Source organism: Mirounga angustirostris, unplaced genomic scaffold (genome assembly GCF_029215605.1).
Source record: "Mirounga angustirostris isolate CCGP_5_RB_7025 unplaced genomic scaffold, mMirAng1.0.hap1 SCAF_6, whole genome shotgun sequence".
In the NCBI taxonomy this organism is placed as follows: domain Eukaryota; kingdom Metazoa; phylum Chordata; class Mammalia; order Carnivora; family Phocidae; genus Mirounga; species Mirounga angustirostris.
Genome location: NW_026991714.1, coordinates 152,183,100 through 152,209,747, shown reverse-complemented (window position 1 = coordinate 152,209,747; position 26,648 = coordinate 152,183,100). Strand labels below are relative to the sequence as shown.

General features: G+C 45.7%; 1 protein-coding gene across 2 annotated transcripts in view; it reads right to left on the bottom strand.

Moving 5' to 3' along the window:
- GLRX3 (glutaredoxin 3) overlaps positions 1-16,181 on the bottom strand; it is a 32,445-nt gene extending 16,264 nt beyond the window's left edge. For both annotated transcript variants that reach the window (XR_010412626.1, XM_064595469.1), the window contains exons 1-2: positions 16,025-16,181; positions 10,059-10,167 (exon numbers count right to left, since the gene is read on the bottom strand). Coding sequence is in view for 1 of the 2 variants with exons in the window: in XM_064595469.1 (XP_064451539.1) it covers positions 10,059-10,167; positions 16,025-16,116 (201 nt within the window). In the remaining variant the exon portion in view is untranslated. The remainder of the gene's footprint in view (positions 1-10,058; positions 10,168-16,024) is intronic.
- Positions 16,182-26,648: the final 10,467 nt, after the last annotated feature.

Genomic DNA, 26,648 nt, shown 5'->3' with positions numbered 1-26,648 from the left:
CTACTTCAGTATGTAAGTCAGCTTCACATGCATCATCCCTTCGAATAGTTGATGTTTTTAAAAAGTATGGTATAAACGTTTATGACACATTTACATTCAAATGAGACTCACTGGGCTGGCATGTCATCCACTGAGTCTGCAGTGTCAAAACAGGTTCAGAGGTTTTTATTTTGTTGCACATTTCAAAAGATGCCTGGAGGCTGTGAATAAAATTTTTGGTGCACTAGTGACCTAGTAAATTTTCAATCATATGCAGCTACTACTATATTGAAATCCATAAATCACTGACCCCAGTTATGTCATGATTACAGTGTTTATTTTCTGCCCACAGCAATTCTTGCTGTTTGCTCTATTGACTAATTTCAAGAGGCAGTACATCATGACTGACAGTTGTAGCCTTCTGCAAATTATGAAGCAAAAAGGAGTATTTCTTCAATAAACTATTGATGTCTGATAAATTTTACCGTTAACTCCTGCAAGGCTGCTGGACACTAAGCAGGTATCTTGCTAGGTTATTTGCTTCTGGGTCTATTCATACATTTAAATGCATTTTAAATAAGATGACTGCATTTTGCTTGATAATTTCCTTGAGGCCCCTCAACCAGATATGATGTGCTATCTGACATATGAATTTTAAACGTATTTAATAACTCAATTTCTAAATAATTAGAACACAATTCCTGTAAGCTATTTATGTAGGACTTTGTAAACCGTACACTTTGAGAAAAACCAAGACATAATATTATATCCTTCCCTCATAGGACTGTCAATTTAATATAAACTTTTTAAAACCAATAAAAATCTGTATTCACATTATACCTGTAGGAAATAAAATTTATTGATAAATTATATTGTTAAAAGATTTAAATATATATATCCTGTATTTTTCCAGGAATGAAAGATTTCCACTGGGCTTAAAACACTATTTTTATCTAGCACTTTCCCCGACCCGGTATATATCTATCCAAATGAACCTTGACGGTAAGTGGGAGGCAGAGTCATTTGTCTTTGGTTTGTATCTTCCATCTCATATATTTCTTGGGTGCTCTTTTCCTACTTTATTTTTTTTTTTCTTTAAAACACCCTTTTGAAACAATATTTGTAATTACTTTCATTTTTCAAAATGTACTAGGTGAAAATCATATACATTTTAAATCAACATCAACTGTCCAATAAACCCGAAAAAATGAAAAAAAGAAAAAGCATTTGGAGAGAGCTATTTAGAACACACTTTTTAAGTTTTTAAAACTTTTGTGCTGCTTTCTTTTATACAATTGCACACTCAGACCAAAGAGGAACAGAAAAGGCAATGATTAAGGCAGTTCATTATTTTCTCTCTTTCAAATAATCTCTCAAGTGCCCACCACATGTGGGCATTGGGTTAGGCTCAGTTACGATCCCTATCTTCGGTACTACTGGATTCTAACAGCAAATAAGACAAATTTTAAAAAGGGGCAATACTAAGAAAGAAAGAAAAAAAAAAAAAAAAAAAAAAACCCACAAGATAATAGTCTTAAGCCAAACCAAACCAGGAAGTATCTGGAGTCAAAAACACAGTCCTCTGTGTGGCCAAAAGTTGACCTCTTCTCATGTTCCTGCTGGTTTCCAACAGTCTCCCTTAATGACAATTCTTCCAGGAAGCAAACAATCCTCTTGAAATTCCTAAAGCCAGGAAGATCACCACATGCACCTCTCGAAAAACAGCTCCCAGGAAGATGAGATCTTAATAAGACAAAGGCAGTGGTGACAGACAAATCCTCCCGGGCACTGGCCAGGAGTGCCACTGAAGGCAAACCCATTCCCCCAGAACAAGGTTTCTGAGGTCCTAAAACCTTTGCACACTGAAATTCTTTGGGAACATTTTTATTGGATGTAAAACAACATGACAGTTCTATCAAAAGAAATAGAAAATACTGAAAACTGATCTGCATTCAGGAAAGACCAAAGATGATCGATAAGAGCGATCTTTCATGGAAAGCCTACCCTGTGCCACAAACCATGACAGGCCCTTTGCAGACAATGGCCTAAACTACTTAAAACCTGGAAAGGTGGGTAGTATATAATCAACTCAAACTTACAGGTGGCTAGGTAAAGATGTAACTTGTCCAAAGACACACAGATAATAAGTAGTAGAGCTGAGAAACAAACCCAAGTTTGTTTGACTATAAAACCTATGCTTTTTTTTCACTATACTGTGGTATACTTTTTCTACTGTATCAATCAAAAAGAAAGATTAAATTTCAAGATAGGATTTATACATGACTTTAGCATCCACCAAACATGAACATTTCCAGAATGGAATCTCAGACAGAACGAATGCCTTCGGTGGGAACCACTTGCTTGCTGAACCACGATTCTCGAAGTCAGACCCTTCCCCTGAGGTGTGCTGTATGTCTGTGGAGTGGGGTGAAGAGAGGCAGGGAGGTGTTACCACAGCAAGGTAAATCCAGAGGTAGGGAATTCACTCTCTCCAGGGTCACCAAAGACCACTACGACAGTAATGGCTAACAGCTATGATTAATCTAGGCCAGACACTGTTCTAAGTGCATTTTGTGTACTGACTCATTTAATCTGCCCGATAATGGATGCTGTTATCACACCTGACTTCCAGGAGAAACTGGAACTTAACAAGGTTAGGTAAGTCAGCCAAGATTACAACACTGTTGGCGGAGCACGGCAGTATGGCTCCAGAACCAAGCTCCACTCTACACTACCATGCTGCCATTTCAGCAAATCCAATGGCTACCCCTCTTTCCTCATTTTACTGACCTTTCAGTATCATCAGTCTGACCACACCCACCTTCTCGAGATACCACCTTCTCGACAACCCTTCACTTGGCTTCCCGATTTTTCTTTTTCCCAAATTCTGAGACTCAGTCTCTCTGGCTTCTTCCTTCACATCTGGCTAACCTCTACATGGCTGGCACATCCCAGGACTTGATGCTGAGTGCACTTCTCTTATTTATACTCATTCTCCCTGAGTGGTCTCATCCAACCCTGTGGCTCTAAGTAACACCAATATGGCAACAATGTCCAAGTTAATATCCATGCCAGACCTTCCCCCATCACCTCTCCAAGCTACACACTCAACACCTGCACTCAGATCTCTACTAAGTATCTCCCACTAAACCTGTTCCTCCCCAGGGCATCTTGATCTCTATAATCCATCCAAAGGATCAGATCAAAAAGGAGACAATTTTGATTAATCCATTTCCTTCACCGGACATCCACTCCATCAACAGGTCCTCCAGGTTCCCCCTTCAAAATATAAGCCAAATCAGAGCATCATCTCGATGCTCCCTCTCCACTAGACTCCAAGGCATCTCTAACCTGGCCTGTATTTGAAATAGCCTCCTAATGAGTGTACTTGCTTCTAGTCTGCATCCTTTCTTCCCCCACTTCGAACCACTGCCCACAGGACAGCTGGAGGAATCAACTTAACAAGAGAAATCCAATTGTGTGTCACTTCACTGCACTCAAAATAATACCCAAACTCGGGGCACCTGGGTGGCTCAGTCGGTTAAGCATCTGCCTTCGGCTCATGTCAGGATCCCAGTGTCCTGGGATCGAGCCCAACATCGGGCTCCCTGCTCAGCAGGAAGCTGCTTCTCCCTCTCCCTCTGCCTGCCTGTCTGCCTACTTATGATCTCTCTCTCTCTGTCAAATAAATAAATGAAATCTTAAAAAAATAGTAATAATACCCAAACTCTTCCAGTGCCCACAAGGTCATCTGGCTGTTGCCTCCCTCTCCAACCTCTTGCCAGAACCTCTCCTCCTTCACTAGCTCCACTGGCCTTCTGCCGGCCCTCCGACAGTGTTCACTTGCTGATCCACAGCCTAAAAGTTCATCCCAAGCTCTCCCAATGACAATTCCTTTTCACTTTCCAGCTTTCCCTTACCAGATACACCTCTCCAGCCCAACCCGAATAAAGTACCCACCCGCCGCCAAGTCCTCCTCTTCTACCACCTGTTTCTTTCTTTTCAGAACTTACTAGGATGTAAAATTACCTTGGTAATATGTGACTCGATGGCCCTACTGTTCTATACCCCCAGTGACTAGCATAATGGTGGCATATAAATAAGTGTTAGATAGATAAATTCTGACACACTACTGAACAAAGGCTGGTCACTATTGCTAAGCCTACAATGGGAATGACCACTGGCCAGGGTGGCCCTGAGAACAATTAAACCTCACATTCAGAGACATCTTGTTAAACTTCATTCTTTCTAACTCTGTGACATGATCTAAAAGGAAAATTTTTCATAATCAAATTCTCTGTCCAAAGAGATATTTAAATTAATGTTTTGGGTAGCTTTTTAAAAGACCTTTGCCAAACTTAGCCCAGGAACGGCTAATAAACTTTGTTAATTATTAGTATTTTATTATCAAGACAGCATAAATAAAAACTAGAATATTTTTAAGATTTAGCTATTCTACTTGAATTATGTGAGAGGCATTTATAGAGCTCCCCCAAAATGGAATCCTACATATGTTCTCTTTAAGTGCCATTATTAGTATTATTAGTATCATGTCAGTATTCTCTGCTGCTGAAAAATAGGAATTCAGCTAACTGGTACCTAGCTACACAGCTGGTCGTTCCCTTCTGGAGATTGCCCTGCATTGTCTGTTTACACAAGCTAATTGTACAGACATTTAGAATTAAACATTTCTATAACCATATAGAAATCATCTATACTGATTATGTAGACCCTTAGAAATTAAATACTATGAACTGTATTTTAAGATGCTTACACATTCAAGAATAAATCAAACTAAAACAATTCCCATTTTTTGAGAATCAAAAAATACAAATTTAAATATATAACTCCTTCTATACCTTTGCCTTTGTACCTGAAGTTACAATGGACATAATAAAATGCAAGTACACCGGTACTATACAAACAAGATCACTGCGAAATGAAACACAGTGGTACAAACCTCACCAACCAGGTGGCCGGTAAGCCTGACTTTGAGAATTTACGTACTAAAGTGCATTATAAGGTAAGATGATTACCACAGCCTAACTGGATCAGAATACCAAGCTGGAAGAGGGGTGGGGGAGGCTGACATAGAAGGTGGGAGCCACCTACACAAAGGAAAGCAATAAAAAAAATGAAAACAAGGTAAAGTAAAGGTCCCTATTTCAAGTATCCCACCATCTAGTCAAGAAGCCAATCAAGGGGCACCTGAGTAGGTCAGTTGGTTGGGTGTCCCACTCTTGATTTTGACTTACATCACAATCTCAGGGTTGTAAGATCAAGCCCCACATTGGGCTCCGTGATGGACATGGAGTCGGCTTGGGATTGTCTCTCTCCCTCCCCCTCTGCCCCTCCCCCCAAGTGCTCTCTCTCTTAAAAAAAAGAAAAAAAACAGCCAATCAAAACAGGGAATTAAATGACAGAACAGACAAAAACACAAGATATTCTCTAATAGTTGAACCAATGGCACAAAGTTTGGAGATGAAAGAAAAAAAAGCCACAGGAGTACACAGGAGACTTCATATAAAATGGATTTGAATTGAATCATCATGTTGTGCACCTAAACATACAACCTTCATTTGAAGAAAAATAAATAATAAATTTAATAATAAAAAACAAATTGAATAAAATTTCAATAATTAAGTCATAATAAAACCAAATGTAAAGTAAAAATGAATGGCCACTCCTATAAAAAAACGAATTTGATCTAGACCTCGAACAGAACTAATGGTACCCAACTTTCCCATCACAAAGAGCCTTGTGCTTCTCTTCCTCCTTCCTATCTTGCCACCAGACACTAGATCTTGAAAGATTCTATCTCTCAAACAAGTGATTAAATGATAAATGTGTTTTCCCATTTTAGTTAAAGATAAAGTGCTAACAAACTGACTTAACGTAATTTGAAAAGGGCATGTAACATTTTAATTAGCCATTTAATTTTATTCTGAACAAATGTTAAGTTTTCAATAAGATTTTTAGCAATAAGAATAACTTGTGTATCTCCTCTAAGCCCTGGGAGGCAGGCAAACCTCGGCATGGGGCCCAGAGCCTCAGGTAGGTCTAGACAGGGTGGCCAGCACAGGAGAGTGCCACCCCACAAGGCACAGACATGGTGCCGGGGAGCATTCAAGCACTCTGTCACTACATCATCAGTACAGGTGAGAGCGTGCTCATTCAGATGCAATAAACCTAAGAGTCCTGCCTTTCAGCAACCTGTTCCAATGAGCAGGAACTACTCAGGCCAAATGTATGCTCACTTTTCTCAGGTATTGCTTTTCCATCATCTACAAAATAAGAAATTGTTTATCGTCACAAAACTTTACACTCAAACTCTTAAAAACATCATGTTTAAGATCACCTACATAATGATTTTGTAAATTTAAATTATAGAATCAATTGATCTCTATAATTCACAAGTCAAAAATGCCAGACTAGGGGCACCCGGGTGGCTCAGTCAGTTAGGCGTCTGCCTTCGGCTCAGGTCATGATCTCAGGGTCCTGGGATGGAGTCCCATGTCAGGCTCCCTGCTCAGTGCAGTCTGCCTCTCCCTCTCCTTATGCCCCGCCTCCAGCTCGTGCGTGCATGCCCTCTCTCTCTCTCTCTCAAATAAATAATATCTTTAAAAAGAAAAAAACTAAAATAGAGCTACCATATGATCCAGCAATTGCACTACTGGGTATTTACCCCAAAGATACGGGATCCGAAGGGGTACATGCACCCCGATGTTTATAGCAGCTATGTCCACAATAGCCAAACTGTGGAAAGAGCCCAGATGTCCATCGACAGATGAATGGATAAAGAAGATGTGGTGTATATATACAATGGAATATTATGCAGCCATCAAAAGGAATGAGATCTTGCCATTTGCAACGACGTGGATGGAACTGGAGGGTATTATGTTGAGTGAAATAAGTCAAAAAGAGAAAGACATGTATCATATGATCTCACTGATATGAGGAATTCTTAATCGCAGGAATCAAACTGAGGGTTGCTGGAGTGGGGGGTGGGGTGGGAGGGATGGGGTGACTGGATGATAGACACTGGGGAGGGTATGTGCTCTGGTAAGCGCTGTGAATTGTGCAAGACTGTTGAATCTCAGATCTGTACCTCTGAAACAAATAATGCAATATATGTTAAGAAAAAAAAAAAAAAGAAGAAGAGGGTAGCGGGAGGGGAAGAGTGAAGCGGGGGAAATCGGAGGGGTAGACGAACCATGAGAGACGGTGGACTCTGAAAAACAAACGGGGTTCTAGAGGGGAGGGGGGTGGGAGGATGGATTAGCCTGGCGGTGGGTATTGAGGAGGGCACATTCTGCATGGAGCACTGGGTGTTATACACAAACAATGAATCATGGAACACTACATCTAAAACTAATGATGTAATGTATGGGGATTAACATAAGAATAAAAAAAAAAAAGAATGAAGACAGGAGTTTGAGGACTAGGAATGTACATATTAAAAAAAAATAAAAACAGAAATAATTAAAAAAAGAAAAAAACTGGGGCGCCTGGGTGGCTGAGTCGTTAAGCGTCTGCCTTCAGCTCAGGTCATGATCCCAGAGTCCTGGGATCGAGCCCCACGTCGGGCTCCCTGCTCAGTGGGGAGCCTGCTTCTCCCTCTCCCTCGCTCCCCCTGCTTGTGTTCCTGCTCTCGCTCTCTCTCTCGGTCAAATAAATAAATAAAATCTTTAAAATAAATAAATAAATAAAAAGAAAAAAACTAAGAAATCAAATTAAAAGACACAGAGGTGGCAGAACATCAGTTCCCTACCCTAGATGGCTCAAAAGCTCTCATTAACAAAAGCAAGCTCTCTTTAAATGAACTGCATCCTCTCTTACTGGGGCATGCCAACAGATCTCCCAAATATTTTACTTATTTACTCATCATTTAAATTACCTACCTTACAAACTCCATGCAAATTATCTTTGCCGTTTAAAAGAAACACTGCTGGGGCGCCTGAGTGCCTCAGTCGCTTAAGCGTCTGACTCTTGGCTTCAGCTCAGGTCATGATCTCAGGGTTGTGAGATCAAGCCCCATGTCAGGCTCCATGCTCAGTGCAGAGCTGTTTGAGATTTTGAGATTCTTTCCCCCTCCCTCTCTCTCCCCGCTGCAGCTCCCCTCCACTCACATGCTCTCTCTCTAAAATAAATAAAATCCTTAAAAAAAAAAAGGGTGGGGGGGAGAAAAGAAAAACTACTCCACAGAGTAAATTTCCAGAAAGTAATGCCTCCTGGAAGAACTACCCACCTCATGCTGTCAGCCTTCCCACGAACAGCAGGTGCGCTCAGGTTCAGGTGTCCCCGACAGATAAGGACTTCCCAACCCCTGGCTTACTCAGACACTTAAGCACTTGAACAACTTAAAATCTCACTGCCAAGTGTGGTACCAATGTGAGAAGTAATTCTACAGTTGCCTTAAATAAATCATTCAGATGGCAGCTAAGAACAATGTGTTACCTAAACCAGAAACATTATACACATAAAAGCAGACATGCAACAATTACCATCATCTTGACTAATCTTATGATTGAAATGTTTAATCATTCATTTCACTGGTAATCATTATCTTTTATCACTGACCAAACATGCAGTTTTAATGTCTCCTTCTATATTATTTATATTGGACATTTTAGGGTTACATTCTAAGGTTACATTACACATTTCATTGGAATTTTAAGTGAGTCCTTAAATTTTTTTTTTTTTTTTTTTTTTGATAGAGAAATAGCGAGAACAGGAACACAAGCAGGGGGAATGGGAGAGGGAGAAGCAGGCTTCCTGCCGAGCAGGGAGCCCGATGTGGGACTCGATCCCAGGACCCTGGGATCATGACCTGAGCTGAAGGCAGACGCTTAACAACTGAGCCACCCAGGCGCCCAAGTGAGTCCTTAAATTTTAAAAAGCTAACTATTACATCTATATTTGCTCTGTCTTCATAAAAAAAAAAAAACACTAAAAGGAATCATGCAAAATTAATATAAGCAGTCCCTTCTTCACAGGGTGGGACACCAGGGCTGGCAGGGAAGGTGTGGGGGAGCATTCTCACTGTACACCCCTTTCGCTGTTCTGATTTTGAGACATCTAACTGCAATACCTATTCAAAGCACACTTACCTATATAGAAATTGCCTGAAAATTACATCACCTATTACACGGATGAATTAGCCTGTCAGAATTCTGTTTTCAGTTTACATAAAAAGTGGAAAATACAGAAGATACCACTTTTAGCCCCATAAATGGGTATATTTGCCAACATGTGCTCTGAACTCACTAATTATAGTTTTAAAAAATAAGGATTTGGTACTTTTTGTTTCTTTAAATCCTAAGGATTTCAAGTCTTTGAATACAGGGTGTGCCTCCCTTCCCAAAAATTCATTTCTAAGATTCTTGACTCCTATTTGGGCTTTGTTGCCTCTAACCAAGACTAAGTCCTAATTGACAGCATTAAATGTGCTAAACCAAGTGAGCTAATCTACAGCCTCAACTATCACCTTCCTAGTACGTGCCCACCCAAGAGACAAACTAGGAATGTAGAGTGTGCACAGCCACGTGGAAACAAGGCAAGGCAAGGAGATGCTCGATTCCTTTCTCTTCTGCTTCCTAAAAATGTCAGAAAAGCTTTCAGTTTCTCCTCTAGGTCTGCATTTACGTGATCCAAGAAAGTTGCTTCTTCCTGTTCCCCTGGTTCCTAGCGGCCTCCACACACCCTTCCTTTACTCGCTTTCCATATCACACCTTGCTCTTCAATGAAGCAAGCTTTGTTAATATTTTTACTATATTCAAAACACGATGATCCACAGTGAATGATCTAGTTGCTTCTGCTGGCGAACATCCCCACTACCCATCCTGCAATTTACTAGTTCTGTCCTCCCACCACACACATGTTAGGGAAAGTGTGGTTGTTGTCACAGTATTTCATACTTGAGAAATGCAAAACAATTTTAAGGTTTTTAAGAATAATCTACTGCAAAAATAATAAAAAATAACACCAATTATAAACATGTGGAATTCCAAATCCCTCCTCCCTTATGTTAATAAAATGCAATCTGCCTCATAAAAGACGTGACACCAAAAATATAATACCTTCACAAACGAAACTTGAGGCTGTTCTTTGGCTAATTCTGCCATCACATCGTTCATCTGAGCACATTGTGGAGCCCACGGCGCCCAAAAATGGACCACAAGGAGGGACCTGGAAATCATCAAAATGCAATCTTTTAAAGTTACAGTATCTTTAGAAATAAGGAAATACTGACATCGATTAAATTCTATTACCAAAACAATCTTTACAAGAACTGCCTGAAATGTTTTTCTACTGCTAGAATTCTATCGTATTAAACCCAGACTGAAATATAAGGCTTATTACAAGGTCTTGGTAATCTTTTGGAGGAATTTTCAAGTTAATGATATTTCTTGAGTGAAGACTTAGCTCGTATGAAGTGGTTCTAAATATTCATCCATCTCAACTAATAGTCCTATAAATCAATTATGTTTTCAGACCCTTAGGAAAGGTGGAAACTAGACTTCTGCAGCCGAGGCACCACGTCTGTGACAAATGGCTACAGGTGCACAGGTACGATGGGGTATTCACGTTTTAAGCACAGTACTGTGATGCTGGGCTCTAACTGTGACCATAGGAACAGGAATAAAATGTTGAAAATGGAAGGCACACAGGCAGAAAACAAGGGAAACAAATGGAACTGATTTTCACAAAGACAGGCTTTTTTTATATTCTACCACAAAAGATTTTCTAAAAATTGATGGTATGAACAGACAGAACAGTGGATTAATAAATTATTGACTAAGTTCTTAGGCATCTCAGTATGTACTTATCAACTATTTTCATATAAAATGGTCTTGGCTAAGGTATCTTTTAAGTAAGTCTATCTTCATATTGAACTGAAAAACCCTTCTATAGGAGTCTAAGTACAAATTATAATTATCCCCAACCAAAAAAACCTGAAAAACCAGGAAGGAAACACATTGAAAAATATGTCACATAGAGAAAGGAACTAAGGACAACTAACCTGTGGGCAAGGAAAGGAGTGGCCAACTGTAAACAGTACAGCCACGAGAAGCATAAGCCTCCCACCCAGTGCTGGCGAGCAGAAGCAAAGGGAGGACTTCAGAGGTAGGAAGGACAGGATTTGGTGACCTTGGAAGCATGGTCTAGAGCCAACTCCAAGTTTCTGGCTCAGTGACTGATGACTAGTGGTGGCACGAGCCACGCATCATGTATAGAAGCTGCTAACCTGAGAGGAAAGGAAGCCTGAGGGGGGTGGGGGCTGTTAGTGATGGTCTGGAGCTCAGGAAAGAAGTCTGTGCTTCATCTGCAGATAGATTTGGGAATCAAGAAATGGAGCTGGCACCAAGCTCTCCTACCCTAGAGGATAAAAGACAGAGGTCAGAGCCTCTGAGCTCATCGACAGTAAGTTAGGACAGATGGAGGAAAAGGAACCCAGGCAGTAGACCAGAAAATGGAGCCTAAAAAGCACAGCAAGGTTAAAGGGCCTCCCAGAAGTCAAGAGAAAGATGTTAAGAAGGAAGAACTGACAACCATCCAATGCAGCTGGAAGGGCCCCAGCAATGCTGGAGGGCAGAAGAAGCACGCGTCAGACTGCAGGATGCGGGGACTGAATCTAAGATGAGGCTGTAGGCTGCTAGGAATCTACACTTGAAGAGATCTGGCTGTGAACAGAGAGAGTCCTAGGCAGAGGGAAAGACAGGATCAAGGGATTTGTGCTTTTTAATACAATAAAATCTTTATGTTTGTTTCATAGAGGGTAGTGCAAGTGGAGAGGGAAAGGATAAAGACACGAGAGGCTGAGGATGCAAAGGTCTTCGGGGGTGGCAGGAGGGGAAATCTAAGAGCAGAGAATTCACCATGAGGGAAGGGACAGCCTCCTCTGGGTCAGGAGTGAAGGAATCAAGAATGGGTAAAGCTACAAATAAATGTCAGATGTGTCCCGCATCAGGCTCCCTGCTGAGAGGGGAGTCTGCTTCACCCTCTGACCCTCCCCCGCTCATGCTCTCAAATGTCCACAAACTGGAGAAACTGTTGTATATTTATACAACAGAATACTACTGGGCAATAAAACGAAACCAACTATAGATGCATGCAACAATGTGCATCTTGAAAACATGATGAGGAAACCAACCCAGACATTCAAGACCATGAGCTGTGTAACTCCATTTACAAAAGTACAAAGAACAGGCAAAACTAACCTATAGTGCCAGAGAGTGGGTCAGTGGCGGGGATTACAGGGAAGGAGCTAAAGAACATTCTGGGGCTCTATATTGTTTTGAATGGTGGTTACTTGTGTATGTACAACTGTTAAAATTCATCACACCTAGCTATTAAAATCCGTGCATTTTATCATGGTATGTAAGTAATGCCTCATTTTTTTTAAAAAAGCTGGGATACCACTTCTAACTAAACTGAAAAAGGACTTTTTAAATAATAATATTCCACGATAAAAAAAAAAAAAAAGATCGAAGGAGCCAAGCATTTCCATATTCTACTGGTAAAAATTAAATTGGAACCTTTCAGAAATTTCTTACACACTGTCAAGTATCTATCCTAAGGAGTAAAGACACCTTCCCATTATCTTACACAGCCAAATAACAGGAAGAATCAATTCTTCAACAACACTATAGCTTTTTTAATGGTCCTATAACAAAATATTATCAAGTCATTAAAAATTTTATTTTTAATGACATGGATTTTAATGACATGGAAAAATGCTCACAATATGATTATATTTTTTAAAATTTAAATGTTACCAAATTTTTAACAGTATGAACTGACCTATGCAAAAAAGATAACATCTGAAACTAATATACTATTGTGTATTAATTATACTCTTAACAGTTTAAAAAAAAAGAAAAAAGGTATACCCACACAATTTAAATTCCATTACTACTAATATGGTTTTGAAGAGTAATTTAAATCATAATTTAAATGTGCAATCTTAACTTCCATATTGTAAAAGAGCAATAACTAGGGGCGCCTGGGTGGCTCAGTAGGGTAAGTGTCTGCCTTCGGCCCAGGTCGGGGTCCTGGGATGGAGCCCCACATTGGGCTCCCCGCCCCGCAGGAAGCCTGCTTCTCCCTCTCCCTCTGCCTGCTGCTCCCCCTGCTTGTGCTCACGCTCTGTCAAATAAATAAAATCTTTTAAAAATATTTTAAAAACAAAATAAATTAGAAATAACTAATACCCTGGGATACTGGGAAGATCAAACAAAAATATAAAAATATTTAAAAATAAAAGCATATTAATAGTAATTGTACATTATCCACAACAACCTCCTATTTAGATGCTCAGCTCTCTAAGTACACACTGCCTAGTAGCATAAGGACATAAACCTGAAACGAATATAAATGCTGCTACCCTCTCAGGTTACATGTCTGCATGAAGTAACCCAACTTGCATGGTGCACTGTTTGAGGAAAAACCTTAAAGGCCAGGTTCAAATCCTAACTAACATGATTTTAGACAATGTAATGAACGTCGGTTGCACATCAACAAAATAATCAGTGCGCAATGAAGAGCTGTCTCTCTATTACTAGGTGTTCTGCTGCTGCAGTTACTCGTCTGCAGGTAACAGCAGCTACAGTTTATTAAATGCTATCATACGCTAGACTCTTAAGTATTTTACAAATGGGTATTAACACCCCCACTGTATAGACCAGCTGGGGTTTCAGTGATATACAAACACCTGAGACGCTTTACGCAAAACAAAAATTTCTTGTTTAAGATTTTATCCATTTACTTGAAAGAGAGAGAAGGAGAGCACGAGCACAAGTCGGGGGAGGCAGAGAGAGAAGCAGACGCCCAGTTGAGCAGGGAGCCTGACACAGGGCTGGATCCCGGGACCCGGGGATCACGACCTGAGCAGAATGCAGACATTTAACGACTGAGCCACCCAGGTGCCCGCAAAAATGCCAATTCACATAAAATTTTAAAACTGAGAAATGGTATTTAGGAAGTAGATTTTTAAATGACTACGGTAACAAGTACTGTTTAATGTTTTCCAGTGCTTTCATTTTCACGAAATCGGCAGAGATTTATTCCTTCCAAGATGCCATCCATCATTCCAGGTGCCCTGTTTCAACTAATCACTACGGAAAAGGCACGCTGTTTTCTGGATCACTTCGAGTACAGACCACCGGGAAGAACACATCCAAATCGTATGGACCGTGTGACTTCAAGGATTTTTAAGATAAAGAATGAAACATAGGGGCGCCTGGGTGGCTCAGTCGTTAAGCGTCTGCCTTCGGCTCAGGTCATGATCCCGGGGTCCTGGGATCCAGGCCGGCATCGGGCTCCCTGCTCAGCCGGGAGCCTGCTTCTCCCTCTCCCGCTCCCCCTGCTTGTGTTCCCTCTCTCGCTGTGTCTATCTCTGGCAAATAAATAAAATAAAATAAAAAAGAAATTGGCAAACGGGGGGCGCCTGGGTGGCTCAGTCGTTAAGCGTCTGCCTTCGGCTCAGGTCATGATCCCGGGGTCCTGGGATCGAGCCCCACGGGGAGCCTGCTTCTCCCTCTCCCACTCCCCCTGCTTGTGTTCCCTCTCTCGCTGTGTCTCTCTCTTCAAATAAATAAATAAAATCTTAAAAAAAAAAAATTAAAAATCTAGGGGCGCCTGGGTGGCTCAGTCGTTAAGCGTCTGCCTTCGGCTCAGGTCATGGTCCCAGGGTCCTGGGATCGAGCCCCACATCGGGCTCCCTGCTCGGCGGGAAGCCTGCTTCTCCCTCTCCCGCTCCCCCTGCTTGTGTTCCCTCTCTGGCTGTGTCTGTCTCTGTCAAATAAATAAATAAAATCTTTAAAAAAAAAAAAAAAGAATGAAGCATAAAGACCAAAACGTGCAACACACGAGGCAAAACAGCCTTTCAGGCGACAGTAAGTTGAAACATTCAGGACGGGCAGGTGCACACAAGCCCGGCTCCTTTCGAGTCCACCTCTGGCGCCGTCCCTCCTTGCGCTGCCTGCACGCAGGGGCTGGATGAATCACCACCCACCCTTCATCATGAGTAATGGTCATCCCGCCCTTTCCCCCCTAAACAGTCTTCGAAGTAACCCTGAAACGTCAAACGGGCTGCTCTGGCTGACGCCTTTAGCTCCGTCACCTCCGCAAAGCGTGACCGACCAGAGTACGGAGATCGCCGTCGCCCCGCTCCGTTTCCAACACACACGACGCCCCGGTCCCACTCGCTCTGCCAAGCGGGGCACTACCTGCCGCTCCTCCAACTGGGGGGCACAACGCCACTGGCTGGGAGCGCCACGCAGGCACTGGGTTCCGCGCTCAAGAGCCGCGGGCCAGGGCCGCACGCGAGCCCAGCCCGGCGCCCGCACCGTCCCACGCACGCCCCACCGCCCCGCCCGGCGCAGCCACGACTCCCATGCGTTTCACCGCTGCGCAAACTGAGGCCCGGTTCCGAGACCTGCCCAGGGCTCCCAAGGCCAGTCAGAGGCAGGGCTGGGGCCGCCTCGCAGGCAATCGGACCTGGGGCCCCGGGCCCGGCGGGCTGCGGGCTGCGGGCTGCGGCGCCGGCCCGCAAGCGCCCCTCCCCAGCACGGTCCCCGTGCCCGCCCGGGGCCCCTCTGCACGGCGGCCCGACAGCCGAAGCACGCGTGCCAAGCCAGAGCCGAGCCCGGCCGGCAGGGGAGCTGCCCGAGCGAGCCCCGCCGGACTCCCCGCGCGCCGCGGACGCTCGGCGCCAACCGGGCACCGCCGCCCAGCGGCTAGGCCTCCCTGGACCGCGGGCCGCTGACAAAGCGGGCCGGGGGGTCTGCTCGCCCCCTCCCCCCGGCCCCGGGGCCGAGTCACCGCGTCGCCGGAGGCCCCGGGCCGGGGGCCGAGCTCGGGCCCCCGGCCCGCTCCCCTCCTGGGGCCAGGGGGCCGGCATCGGAAGCCGGGGACCCCACAAGTCTGCCGCCCCAACAGGCCCCGCCGGCGGGGCGCCAAGGAGCCGGGCCGCAAGCCGCCGCCGCCGGGGGGCCGCTCCCGCGCGCGTCGCCCCAGCCCCGCCGCCCGCCGCGCCGCTCACTTGGCTCTGAGGCGCAGCAGCTCCTCAAACTGCTGGGCCGAGCCGACCTCCACCACCGCCGCCGCCGCCGCCTCGGCCGCCCCCGCCGCCATGCTGCCGCCGCCAGACAGGAGCAATCGAGCGGGGCGGCCGGCGGGGGCGGGGCCTCGGGCCGCTGCGCGCGGAAGCCCCGCCCCGGCCCCGCCCCGGGCCTGCGCCAGCCGCGCGCGCGGAAGCCCCGCCCCGGCCCCGCCCCGCCCCGGGCCTGCGCCAGCCGCGCGCGCGGAAGCCCCGCCCCGGCCCCGCCCCGCCCCGGGCCTGCGCCAGCCGCGCGCGCGGAAGCCCCGCCCCGGCCCCGCCCCGCCCCGGGCCTGCGCCAGCCGCGCGCGCGGAAGCCCCGCCCCGGGCCTGCGCCAGCCGCGCGCGCGGGAGCGGGGCGGGGCTTCCGGGGGCGTGCCCGCGCGCCGGGCCCGCGTGCCCCCGGCTCCCCGGGCCTGTGCGCCCGCCCGGGAGTCCACGGCGCGGCGGCGGCGACTACAGCCGCTGGAGGAAGGGGTGCGCGCGTGGGGCGGAGTGCAGGTGAGGTCACGAGGTCTGGACGCTCAACGAGACGACGTCTTAACCTAAATGAACTTAAGTAAAAGGCGGGATGTTACTGAAAATGGGAGATCGCGTGCAGTAAGAGCCACGAGGAGCCGCTTCGTGTCCCAGCTGTGGCGGTACATATGCAAACCTAAACACAAAACCCGTGGGACAAAACCCATACACACGCAGATGAATTCAAGTAACGCTGCGCAATCCGAAGAGGAGGGGCGGATGGCGTGAATGGCGATCGACATCCTGGCTGTGGTTTTGTTCCATGGCTTTGCGAGATGTCGTCTTGGGGGGAGAATGGACACAGGATCTCTATTATTCCTTACCACTGCGCGTGACGCGAAATTATTTTAAAATGTAAAACAAGGTTTTTTGCAATAAATAAAATCTGGAGATTACTATACAAAAATGCAGTAGAAGGTGGGGGGAACAGCACCTTGCAAAACAGGGTGTATATACTCCGATGGCCACTTTAAACGGAATTACAGGTAAATAAAATAGCATAGCTCTATATAGATGAACGTAGCATAGAAAAAAAGGTCTTCAGAAGGATATGCCCCAAAGTGTTAGGAGAGCTCGCCCCCAGAAAGGAGGGGAGTCAAAGGGAGGACATTCCCTTTTTACATCATGTACTTCTTAGTATCATTTGCATTTTTTCAAAGAACATGGACTGGCTTTGTAATTTAAAAACTAATGAAATTGTAATGCACTAGGGAAATGTGCTGTAGTGATTCTTTTTCAAAAAGCAGCAGTATTCACTCCCTCTAATGTTTTAAAAATTCTGACTTTCCCTTCAAATGGAATTTGCTGAGAGCAGCGCACACCAGCTACAGAGCACCTATCTACTTTCAAAGAAGAATGTTAGGGAAACTCCCAGATTACATTTCCACTTCTGCCTCCTGCTCTCTCTGCAGCTCTCACTATTGACATCAACACGCCTAACGGTTAGAAGCTGACCTCTGAGCTTTAAAATGCTCTGACTTTGGGGCGCCTGGGTGGCTCAGTTGGTTAATCGACTGCCTTCGGCTCAGGTCATGATGCTGGAGTCCCGGGATCGAGTCCCGCATCGAGTCCCGCATCGGGCTCCCTGCTCGGCAGTCTGCTTCTCCCTCTGACCCTCCTCCCTCTCATGTGCTCTCTCTCAAATAAATAAATAAAATCTTTTAAAAATAAATAAAATAAAATAAAATAAAATGCTCTGACTTTGGCCACAAATACCACTCCACTGGGCCCTGAGCCCAAGCAGTATTTGGCTGTTGTGTCTGAGCTACAGGTCTGTACCATATATACATGCCTGTGGTGATTTTCAGCCTGCCAAAGCCTTCAACATGTGTCTGTATTTATGTAAAAACATCACTGCCTACCTACACCTTATAGCTAAGGCAACAACCAGACAGACCCACAGCAAGGAAGGGGCCGCATCAAGACTCGCCCTAGGCTTTCTGTTACTACCTCACGCCCATCTGGTGCCCCACCACAGCACCCCATCCCACCCAGGTGCTGTTAATACCCTGTCCTCTCTCTAAGCATGTTGCACCCAAAGGGAAAAACTCATTATCCTATCAAACTGGTGTAGCCTATTGCAGAGTACTCTGGACTTGGCTCTCCCAAAGGCCGCTGTTGGTGCTCAAAAGCTCAAAGACACAGGAAAGCAAGATATTGGGGCTGATTTTGGCCAATGTCCCCAATGTGTGTTCATCCCAGGCACCGAACTTCTGCTGACCTCGTAGGTAAGCATCACGTAGCCATGTCCTATTCCTTCAGGGCATCCCCTTTGGGAGCCCAGTGACATTTTACCTGAAGTGTCCCCTGGGTAGGAGCCTCTCCTAGGCTTCCAGACCCTGCTCATTCAGGAACCAGGAACAGCTCTCCCAGCACAGCCCTGAAAAGGACGTTAGGTTTCCCCAAGGGTGCTGTGTGGCAGCTCAGGGACCTGGAACGTGGGGACCCATGCTTGGGTTCTGGGCTGTGAAGACTGAAATCCTGGTCTGGGAGAGCCAAAGTTCCAGACAGAGCTGCAGGGGGCCTTCCTGGCAGCAAAGCAGCTCCACCCACTTGATGTTGGTAAGTTGACCCCATTTTAAAGGAGGGAGTGTGTGAGAGAGAGATGGAGGTATAATTATTTTTCCAGGTAATGACAGCTAACATTTGCTGCTCCTAAATAGGCAAGGAAATATTTTTTTTTTAAGATTTTATTTATTTATTTGACAGAGAGAATGAGAGAGAGAGCACATGAGAGGGGGGAGGGTCAGAGGGAGAAGCAGACTCCCTGCCGAGCAGGGAGCCCGATGCGGGACTCGATCCAGGGACTCCAGGATCATGACCTGAGCCGAAGGCAGTCGCTTAACCAACTGAGCCACCCAGGCGCCCTAGGCAAGGAAATATTTTAGCTGTGCATTTTTAATGACACATCCTTCCTTCCCGGGGCCAAGTGTCACTCCCTGGCAGGGCACAGGGCCGAGTGCTGGGCAGACGCCAATGAGCCACGGTGGAGAGGAATACCCGGTCACTGTAGAGGAGGACTGTGGAGGACAGGGAACGAAACCCCCGCCTGGCAGGGGTTTGTAAACCTCACCTCAAGGAGCCCAGAGACACAGGAGTACTGAGAGGGAGAGAAGGAGCCAGCATTTTTAATGGGCAAAGCATGGCATTAAAAAGTGTTGTTATTCAAGTGAAATGGCCAATGTTTCCTTTCTTTTAAGAGAGACTCTTAAATTCCAATTACTCCGCCCCTGAAGACCAGTTGAGAATAACCCCAACTGGAGGGAATTAATTTCCTTAGGAATTTCCTTGTTACAAGATTAATGGAGCCCCCCTGCAGAGAAACAGTAAAACTGTAAGTACAGTAGATTTGCACCTGAAGGATACATATTTTAATTTCTGTTCTCAAGCTGGGATAACATCTTCTCCAGCTACTATAAAAAGCATAAATGAACACCCGCACGTCTGCTGAGAACCCGCGAACATGGAGCTCCCCAGGAGGAGTCTGCACCTGGCTGGGGATGCCCAGGGGCCCATTCCTCCCCCCTCCCCCCACGGGCTCATGCTCTCTCCACACGCACTGGTGGCCAGGGCTCCTAAGAAGGGGCACAGTGACGGCCACTGGGTGCAGGGCTGGGAAGGACCCAAATAAGGCACTTCCAGAGAGCCCCGACAGGTGGACTAAAGGTGACCAAAATCCAGAGGAGAATCCCTGGGCCAGATTCTGCGAAATCCACCCTAATCCCTGTGCCCCCGCCCTGCCATCGCCCTGGTACCACCCTCTCGAGAGACCACAGCGCTGGATGCAGGATAGGGAGAACCAAAAGGCAGAGGGTCTGTGTCCTGCCCTGCAGAGCCCTCCAAGGAACTTCTCACCCCACTGTCCAACAGCTTTGGTGGCCCCTTCAAGAATGGGCCTTGGGGAGGGTGTCTCACAAACCATGTTGAAATATGCCAGCAGGTGGGATGCTCCAACTGTCCCCAACAGTCAGGGGCTATCCCAATGGGGAAATGGGAATAGGCTGTGAGGGTCTGTCTGTCAACCCTTAGGGACCCCAGCCTTGGATCTCGGCACCAGTCGGCCAATTTTCTGTGTTCCTTTCCTTACCAGAAACTGCTTTTATTGGAAGAACTCTATGTATATGCTGGCTGTAAAGGTTGTTTATGCTGTCATAGCTAGATTTTTATTGGTTGTATTTTTGCTGCACTTGTTTGAAAAATAATTATTTTCAAAGAAAAGAAGAATTACATATCCAGTAAACTAAATAAGACTCATGTTTATTAGGGACCCCTGACAGCTCCTCAAACGTGAAAAAAAGATTTCGAAGCAGTGAATGGACAATTTATGTGCAAGTTTATTTGTAAGACAGATTTCAAGACGTACTTCATCTTGGCTGTGCCAATAAAAATACATTCTATTTCTTTTCAGAAGTGTGCGTTATCTGATGGTTCCGCAGCAATCTGGTTTCTCCTAAGATACGACTACATGGATAACCATGTACCCGCTAACCTAATCTAGAATTGGGTTGAATGTTTTGGGCTTGCTACACACACAGAGACATGGGCATATCTCATAAGGTGCTCTCTAGAAGAAATATATTTATAAGAAATGTATTCACAAATCTTAATCCAATTACTGTGATCTCCAAAAACACTGTAGTCAGATAATTTTTAAACTCATGTTTAATTATTTATAATTTATCAAGAAAAAAATTCATCCTGAGCATTGACTGCCCATTTCCCTCCCCAGCATCAATCTAACCTCTTGTCTTCCATGGAGGGCCGGACAGGGTGGCCGGATCGGATGCAGAGCCAGTCTGCAGGCTGTAGGTGGCATCAGCTGCCTCCTCAGGCTGGGCAAGGAGCATCCTTTGTTGGTGGCTCCTTTATGCAACCTAGAGAGGCCACAACTCAGAATTTACACAAACTGGTTTCATATCTGTAAACACTCTGCTGATCCACCAAACAGGTGCTTTTCCCTGACCTGCCAACTTTGAGCACCTTCCCCCCCGCTTCTCAGTTGACATTCTGTAACAGTTACTAGGTCTGTACTGTACAGGGAAGGCATGCCAGGGCAGGGCTGGGGGAGAGGAGGACTCCATTGTCACTTGCACGCTCACATGCGTGCAGGTGCAGAGTCCAGGACACCCTGTTGATGATGAGTGTTCATAATCACTGTGTATGTCTATACGCAGCTGCCTATTGTCCTGGGTCAACCTTCTACATTACAGTATTGTCTGTGTGCCCATGTGTGTCTGTGTATGTATTCTCTAAGTCCATTGGTGTTAATTCTCTGCCCCTATTTATAATTCTTGCTTCAGTTTTGAGAAACTAAGGACACAGATGAACTTGATCTGGTGTCACAAACAAGATCACTTCTCAATCAGAAGTAATTCTTAAGGGGCGCCTGGCTCAGCCGTTAAGCGTCTGCCTTCAGCTCAGGTCATGATCCCGGGGTCCTGGGATTGAGCCCCACATCGGGCTCCCTGCTCCAAGGGGAACCTGCTTCTCCCTCTCCCACTCCCCCTGCTTGTGTTCCTTCTCTCGCTGTGTCTCTCTCTGTCAAATAAATAATCTTAAAAAAAAAAAAAAAAGGTAATTCTTAAGAGAGCTATGAAGTTTTAACCAAGCGAGCTCCTCGGGCTGTGTGGCTCCCACAGCTGACGTCTCAGCAAGCACCCTTCAAGACACTGGCTCCCCATCCGTGTGGTCTCATTTGAACGCATGGGCCTCTGTCCCGCCAACCTTGGCATTCTCTCACGGTCTGCCCTGGCATGGAGATGTCACGGCTGTCTGGAGCGTCCAATGGGCACTGTGAGTGGAGCTGGCCCTTCCTGCCCATGGAAGAAATTCAGGGTACAGAGGTCTGGGAAACACTGGGAACACACACACGTGTTCCTTAAAGACACAGCTCCATGACGCACAACTCATAGTCACTGGTTCTCAACACACGGCAGATGCCATCCCAACCTGGAAAGCTGATCCGTTTGGCTTTAGTTAAATCAATGACCACAATCTTACCCTTGCCTAAATTCCTCGAAAGTCGGCCTGAACGCTTCCTGCACCTTTTTTTTTTTATTATGTTATGTTAATCACCATACATTACATCATTAGTTTTTGATGTAGTGTTCCATGATTCATTGTTTGCGTATAACACCCAGTGCTCCATGCAGAACGTGCCCTCTTTAATACCCATCACCAGGCTAACCCATCCCCCCACCCGCCTCCCCTCTAGAACCCTCAGTTTGTTTCTCAGAGTCCATAGTCTGTCCTGCACTTTCTATTCTGTGAAACAGAACAATGACATTTTCCCCCAGGTGCAGGACAAAGGGACACCAGGATTCTGTTTTGTCATCTGAAATGTGTATTTGGACCTTTTCCAGAGTTGCTGTGTGAATTTTGGCCCAGCACAATGGCCCCCCGCTAGATCTGGCGGGCTGGTCAGGGCAGAAATGTAGGATGCTCAAGGCACCTGTACCCAGCCGACTCGGGAGCCTCCGCAACTGCCTACGGCAGCTGCTCTCCAGGAAGTCCGGGGGCAGTTTCGGGAGGGGGGGTGGCAAAAGAATGACATAACTCTGGGTGCGGGGACCAAATCTGGGTTTGCTTCAAATCCAGAAGGGATTCCCTGTTCGGTGGTCTCCAAACTGGCTTGCCCCTGTCGGCTTTCAATGGCTGGGACGGTTTTCCTGTGAAATCACTACTGACTTTAAATTCCTTCCTCCAGAACCAAACAAGCAAAAAAAGAAAGGGAAAAAAAAGCACACCACTGATATTTACACGCTGCATGGGCCCTGTTGCCCTGTAGTATGTATATAACATAAATGAGTCAGTGTTTCATGTTCTCATGACGAAGTAGCTAAGTTGACACCTCCATGGATGTGTCCTTCCATCAGGGGAAAGCAAACCTTGGGGTTAACTCCATCCCCAGTAGCCTACATTAAGTCAGCATCTATTACTCATTCATATGAAATACACTTTATTATTTCTTTAATACTTATTTAATTTATTGTTTATTTATTACTTATTTACTATTTAATTATTTAATCAGAATATCTCACTTAAAAATTCCAATGCCAACACCCCCTTTAGACTTTCCGACCAAGACATACATCCTTTTCTCAGTTCGATTGTGTTGAACTACAGAATGAATAACAGGAGATAGAGGTGAAAGTCTCCTTCCTAGGATAAGATGAAGAGGTATGGGAGCCCGGAAAGAGTAGCCCTTGATGCCCCATGTCTGAGGGAGACGGCACCGCTAAGCCGCATCTGGCCGGTTCTGCAGACCCTAAGGACAGCTCTGCCAGGTACCGAGCCTGGCAGAGGTCCAGCCGCAGCCGCCCTAGGGGCTGAGATGGAAGAGGACAGAGCTATCTGGCATCCTTGGCCCCTCCATGGGGGGAGCCCTGTCAGCCCCACCTTCTATCCTGCTGCGCTTTATTCCTATTGTCCCTGACTCTCGGGCTTTCTCTCAGGACTGGGGCAGACCAGGAGGGATGCTTTCCGCTATTTGGATGAAAGCCCAGTTTTCTAGTTTTCCATGCATTTTTTTATCCTTGAATCACAAGGAGCAGTGACTGGACCCCTCTTCAGGATGCACAGTGGGTTTCTGGGCACCCAGTTTTCTCTCCCCTTGAATCATCATTCCTCCACAGGACTGAGTTATTACTGGCCATACCGTATTTACCTTACAGAAATATGTCCTTTTATGATGGGACATAAATATGAAATGACAGTGTTCTAGCATACTTGGTCACTAACACGGCAGGATGAAGCCGAATTCCAAAAGAATCCCAAGGCCTAATCATATCCTTAAAGAGAATGTTCTAAGGGATGGTACAAACCTTTAACACTATTTAGCAATCTCTTCGGAGAGGGTCTGTCTCTTATTTACTGGAAGATGTAGTATATGAGCTTCCATGGTTTTGCTTTTGTTTTGAAATTTCAAATTGTATATAGTCAGGAAATATTGCATTCATGGGCAATCAATTTATTTTGATTGATAAAAAGGGGTTAATAAAAACCCCCTTAGAAATAACAAGAAAGGGCAGTAATATATCTCTCATAGTGCCTTCTTTCATGGTGCATAAAGAGAGCAAGCTTCTTTACTTCTCCTCAATAAGTCTTTTCCTTTATTTTCTATACCTAGTGAGTCATTTATAACCCTTATTACTTCCAACCCACACACAGTCATATTTCCACATGCAGGGGGTTCCCCTCGCTAGGTCGTGAGAGCCAAGAGGCCAAAACACCCTATAATTTATATGAAAATACATGCCAAAAATGGATTATCAAACGTAAGCAATGTGACTTCACACACTCGCAAATAAAAGAAATTTAGGATGAAATAGCAAACATCATGCTAAAAATTCAATCTATTGTTGAGACATAGCGTAGCACAGAGAGTACGCTGGTGTCTGGCGCCTGGCAAACATTGCCAAGTGATTAGGAGCAGAGATAAGTTAAGATGGGATACAATTAATACTTCCATTCAAACAGAAAGCTATTATTGACTTTATAAGGCACAGTTGTGGGTTTTTAATGTTTTTATTTTTTTACAGCACCTGTAAAGAAAATGCAAAACGACAGACCATGAAATGCTTGCCTTCTATACGTAGCAAGTGTTTACACTTACGTTATGGGATGGATTGGGGCACAAACATTGTATAGCATCATATACATCTCTAATTTGCACTGGTCATAAAGTCTTTCAGTATTAAATAATTATCTATTGTTGGTCACCCCTGAAGGGCACATTTACAATGCCAGGAAATAATTTAGGGAACTGGCTTAGATCACAAAATTCTCCATGTAGAGATATTATTTTGAAAGTTGAAATATGGTGGGTTATTTTTTTTTTTTTTTGCCTCAATGAAGTATTCCTGGATCATTATAAAGACTGCATTTAGAGAAATCTTACACCAGGTCTTGCCATAAAAGAAAATAGAGCCTGAGCTAAAAGGGCACTGGAGCAAACCCATGACCTGCAGGAAAACAAACATGCGCTGATCTTCTGGAGAGAGGTGCATCTCTCAGATTTGAATCCTCTAGGAATAAAACAGCCTGTCCACAGTGAGAGACCCTTACAAGTTGCCTGTTCACTGTAGAGTTGAACACCAAGGCTGACAACGAGGGCCAAGAGATAGGAAAGTTTGTCATTCCACTTAACATCCCAGCAACAATAAATGTTGTCAGCTGATAGCAACCCTGAAAAGGCAAGAGGCCACGGCACCTCTCTTGAAGGCCTCCTGGCCACGGCTGGAGCAAATAACACATTCACTCATTCATTGGCTTTGTTCTGAATCCCACCCTGGGTCCTGTCTGTGCTGGGTGGTGGGGACATAGAGATAAACACACTCCTAGAGCTTCCAGAGAACGGAGGGACAGCCACTGAGTTCACGGATGACAGATCTACATCTACTCAGAGAACCTTCCACTTTGTAGACAATGGAATGTTTCTGAATGGGTGAACAGGTGCACAGCAAGCGAGCCTCAGTCGCCCATCAGTACTGAACCTTTGCCCTTCTAGTTCTGTCTTTGTGATGTGCCCGAAAATGGTCTCACTTGTAAGATGGCTTCTTTCATGGACGGAGAGGAAAGCATCCTCAAGGCTTCCATATGAAGCACATATTCCATGTTAATTCACCAAGATGAACATTTGTCATATGCCAGCTCTATGCAGAAAACATCCAAGTCCAGATGGACGCAGATGGGAAGATAGGGACAGCATGACAGAAAGAAGGTGGCTTCTGTGAAGGACCAGGCCAGTCCCCACAGGTGGAGGGGAGGTCCCATGGGAGAAGATGGACAGCAGCTGTATCTCGAACAATGAGGAGAAAGAGAAAGGCAGGGAGAGAGAGGCCAGACATGCACAGGGCCCCTGGTCAGTGAAGGGGCCAGGTGGACCCAGGCTGCTAGGGCAGGAGGGACACAAGGAGGCAGAGACCTGACAGGTTCTCAGGGAGGAGAAAGCCCCTGACCACACACTCCCATGCACAAGCCACTTCTGGCACACAGGTGGGAATGCAGAGTAAGGATGTACAACAGAGCTGCACCTTGCAAAGGCCACCTCTGGGGGCCTGCACTTTACAGCAGGGGGCCTGGAAACTGAGCTGTGAAACCAAGGCCCTTGGGGTGAATAGCAGACTGGAGCCCTTGCGGGGGGAGGGTTTCTTACTTGTTTGATCCAACTCACCTGGTTTTCGGGAAGACCTGCAGCTTAATAAGGAGGCTTTCCGCAGGAAGGAAAGGCTACAGGGCAGCAAAAGGGTAGGCCATCCAGATGGAGCTGTGTCAGAATTCAGGGCTGCCACCCAGGCCTTCTGTAGCCCTGGGCACCGCGCACAACGTGTCTGAGCCTGGTTCTTTATCTGAACACGAAGATGGCCCAGCAGTGTTGCTGTGGGGATTCACTGACATCAGGGATGCCAAACAGACTGCTCTAGGCTCCAGGGCCTGTGTCCAGCTGCAGGCCTGTCCCTGGCCAGTGGAGAACAAGCACTCTGCAGTGGGGGAGTACAGAACCCCAGTCGTAAAAAAGAAAACTAACCCCTTGCGGCCCCTCTGAGAC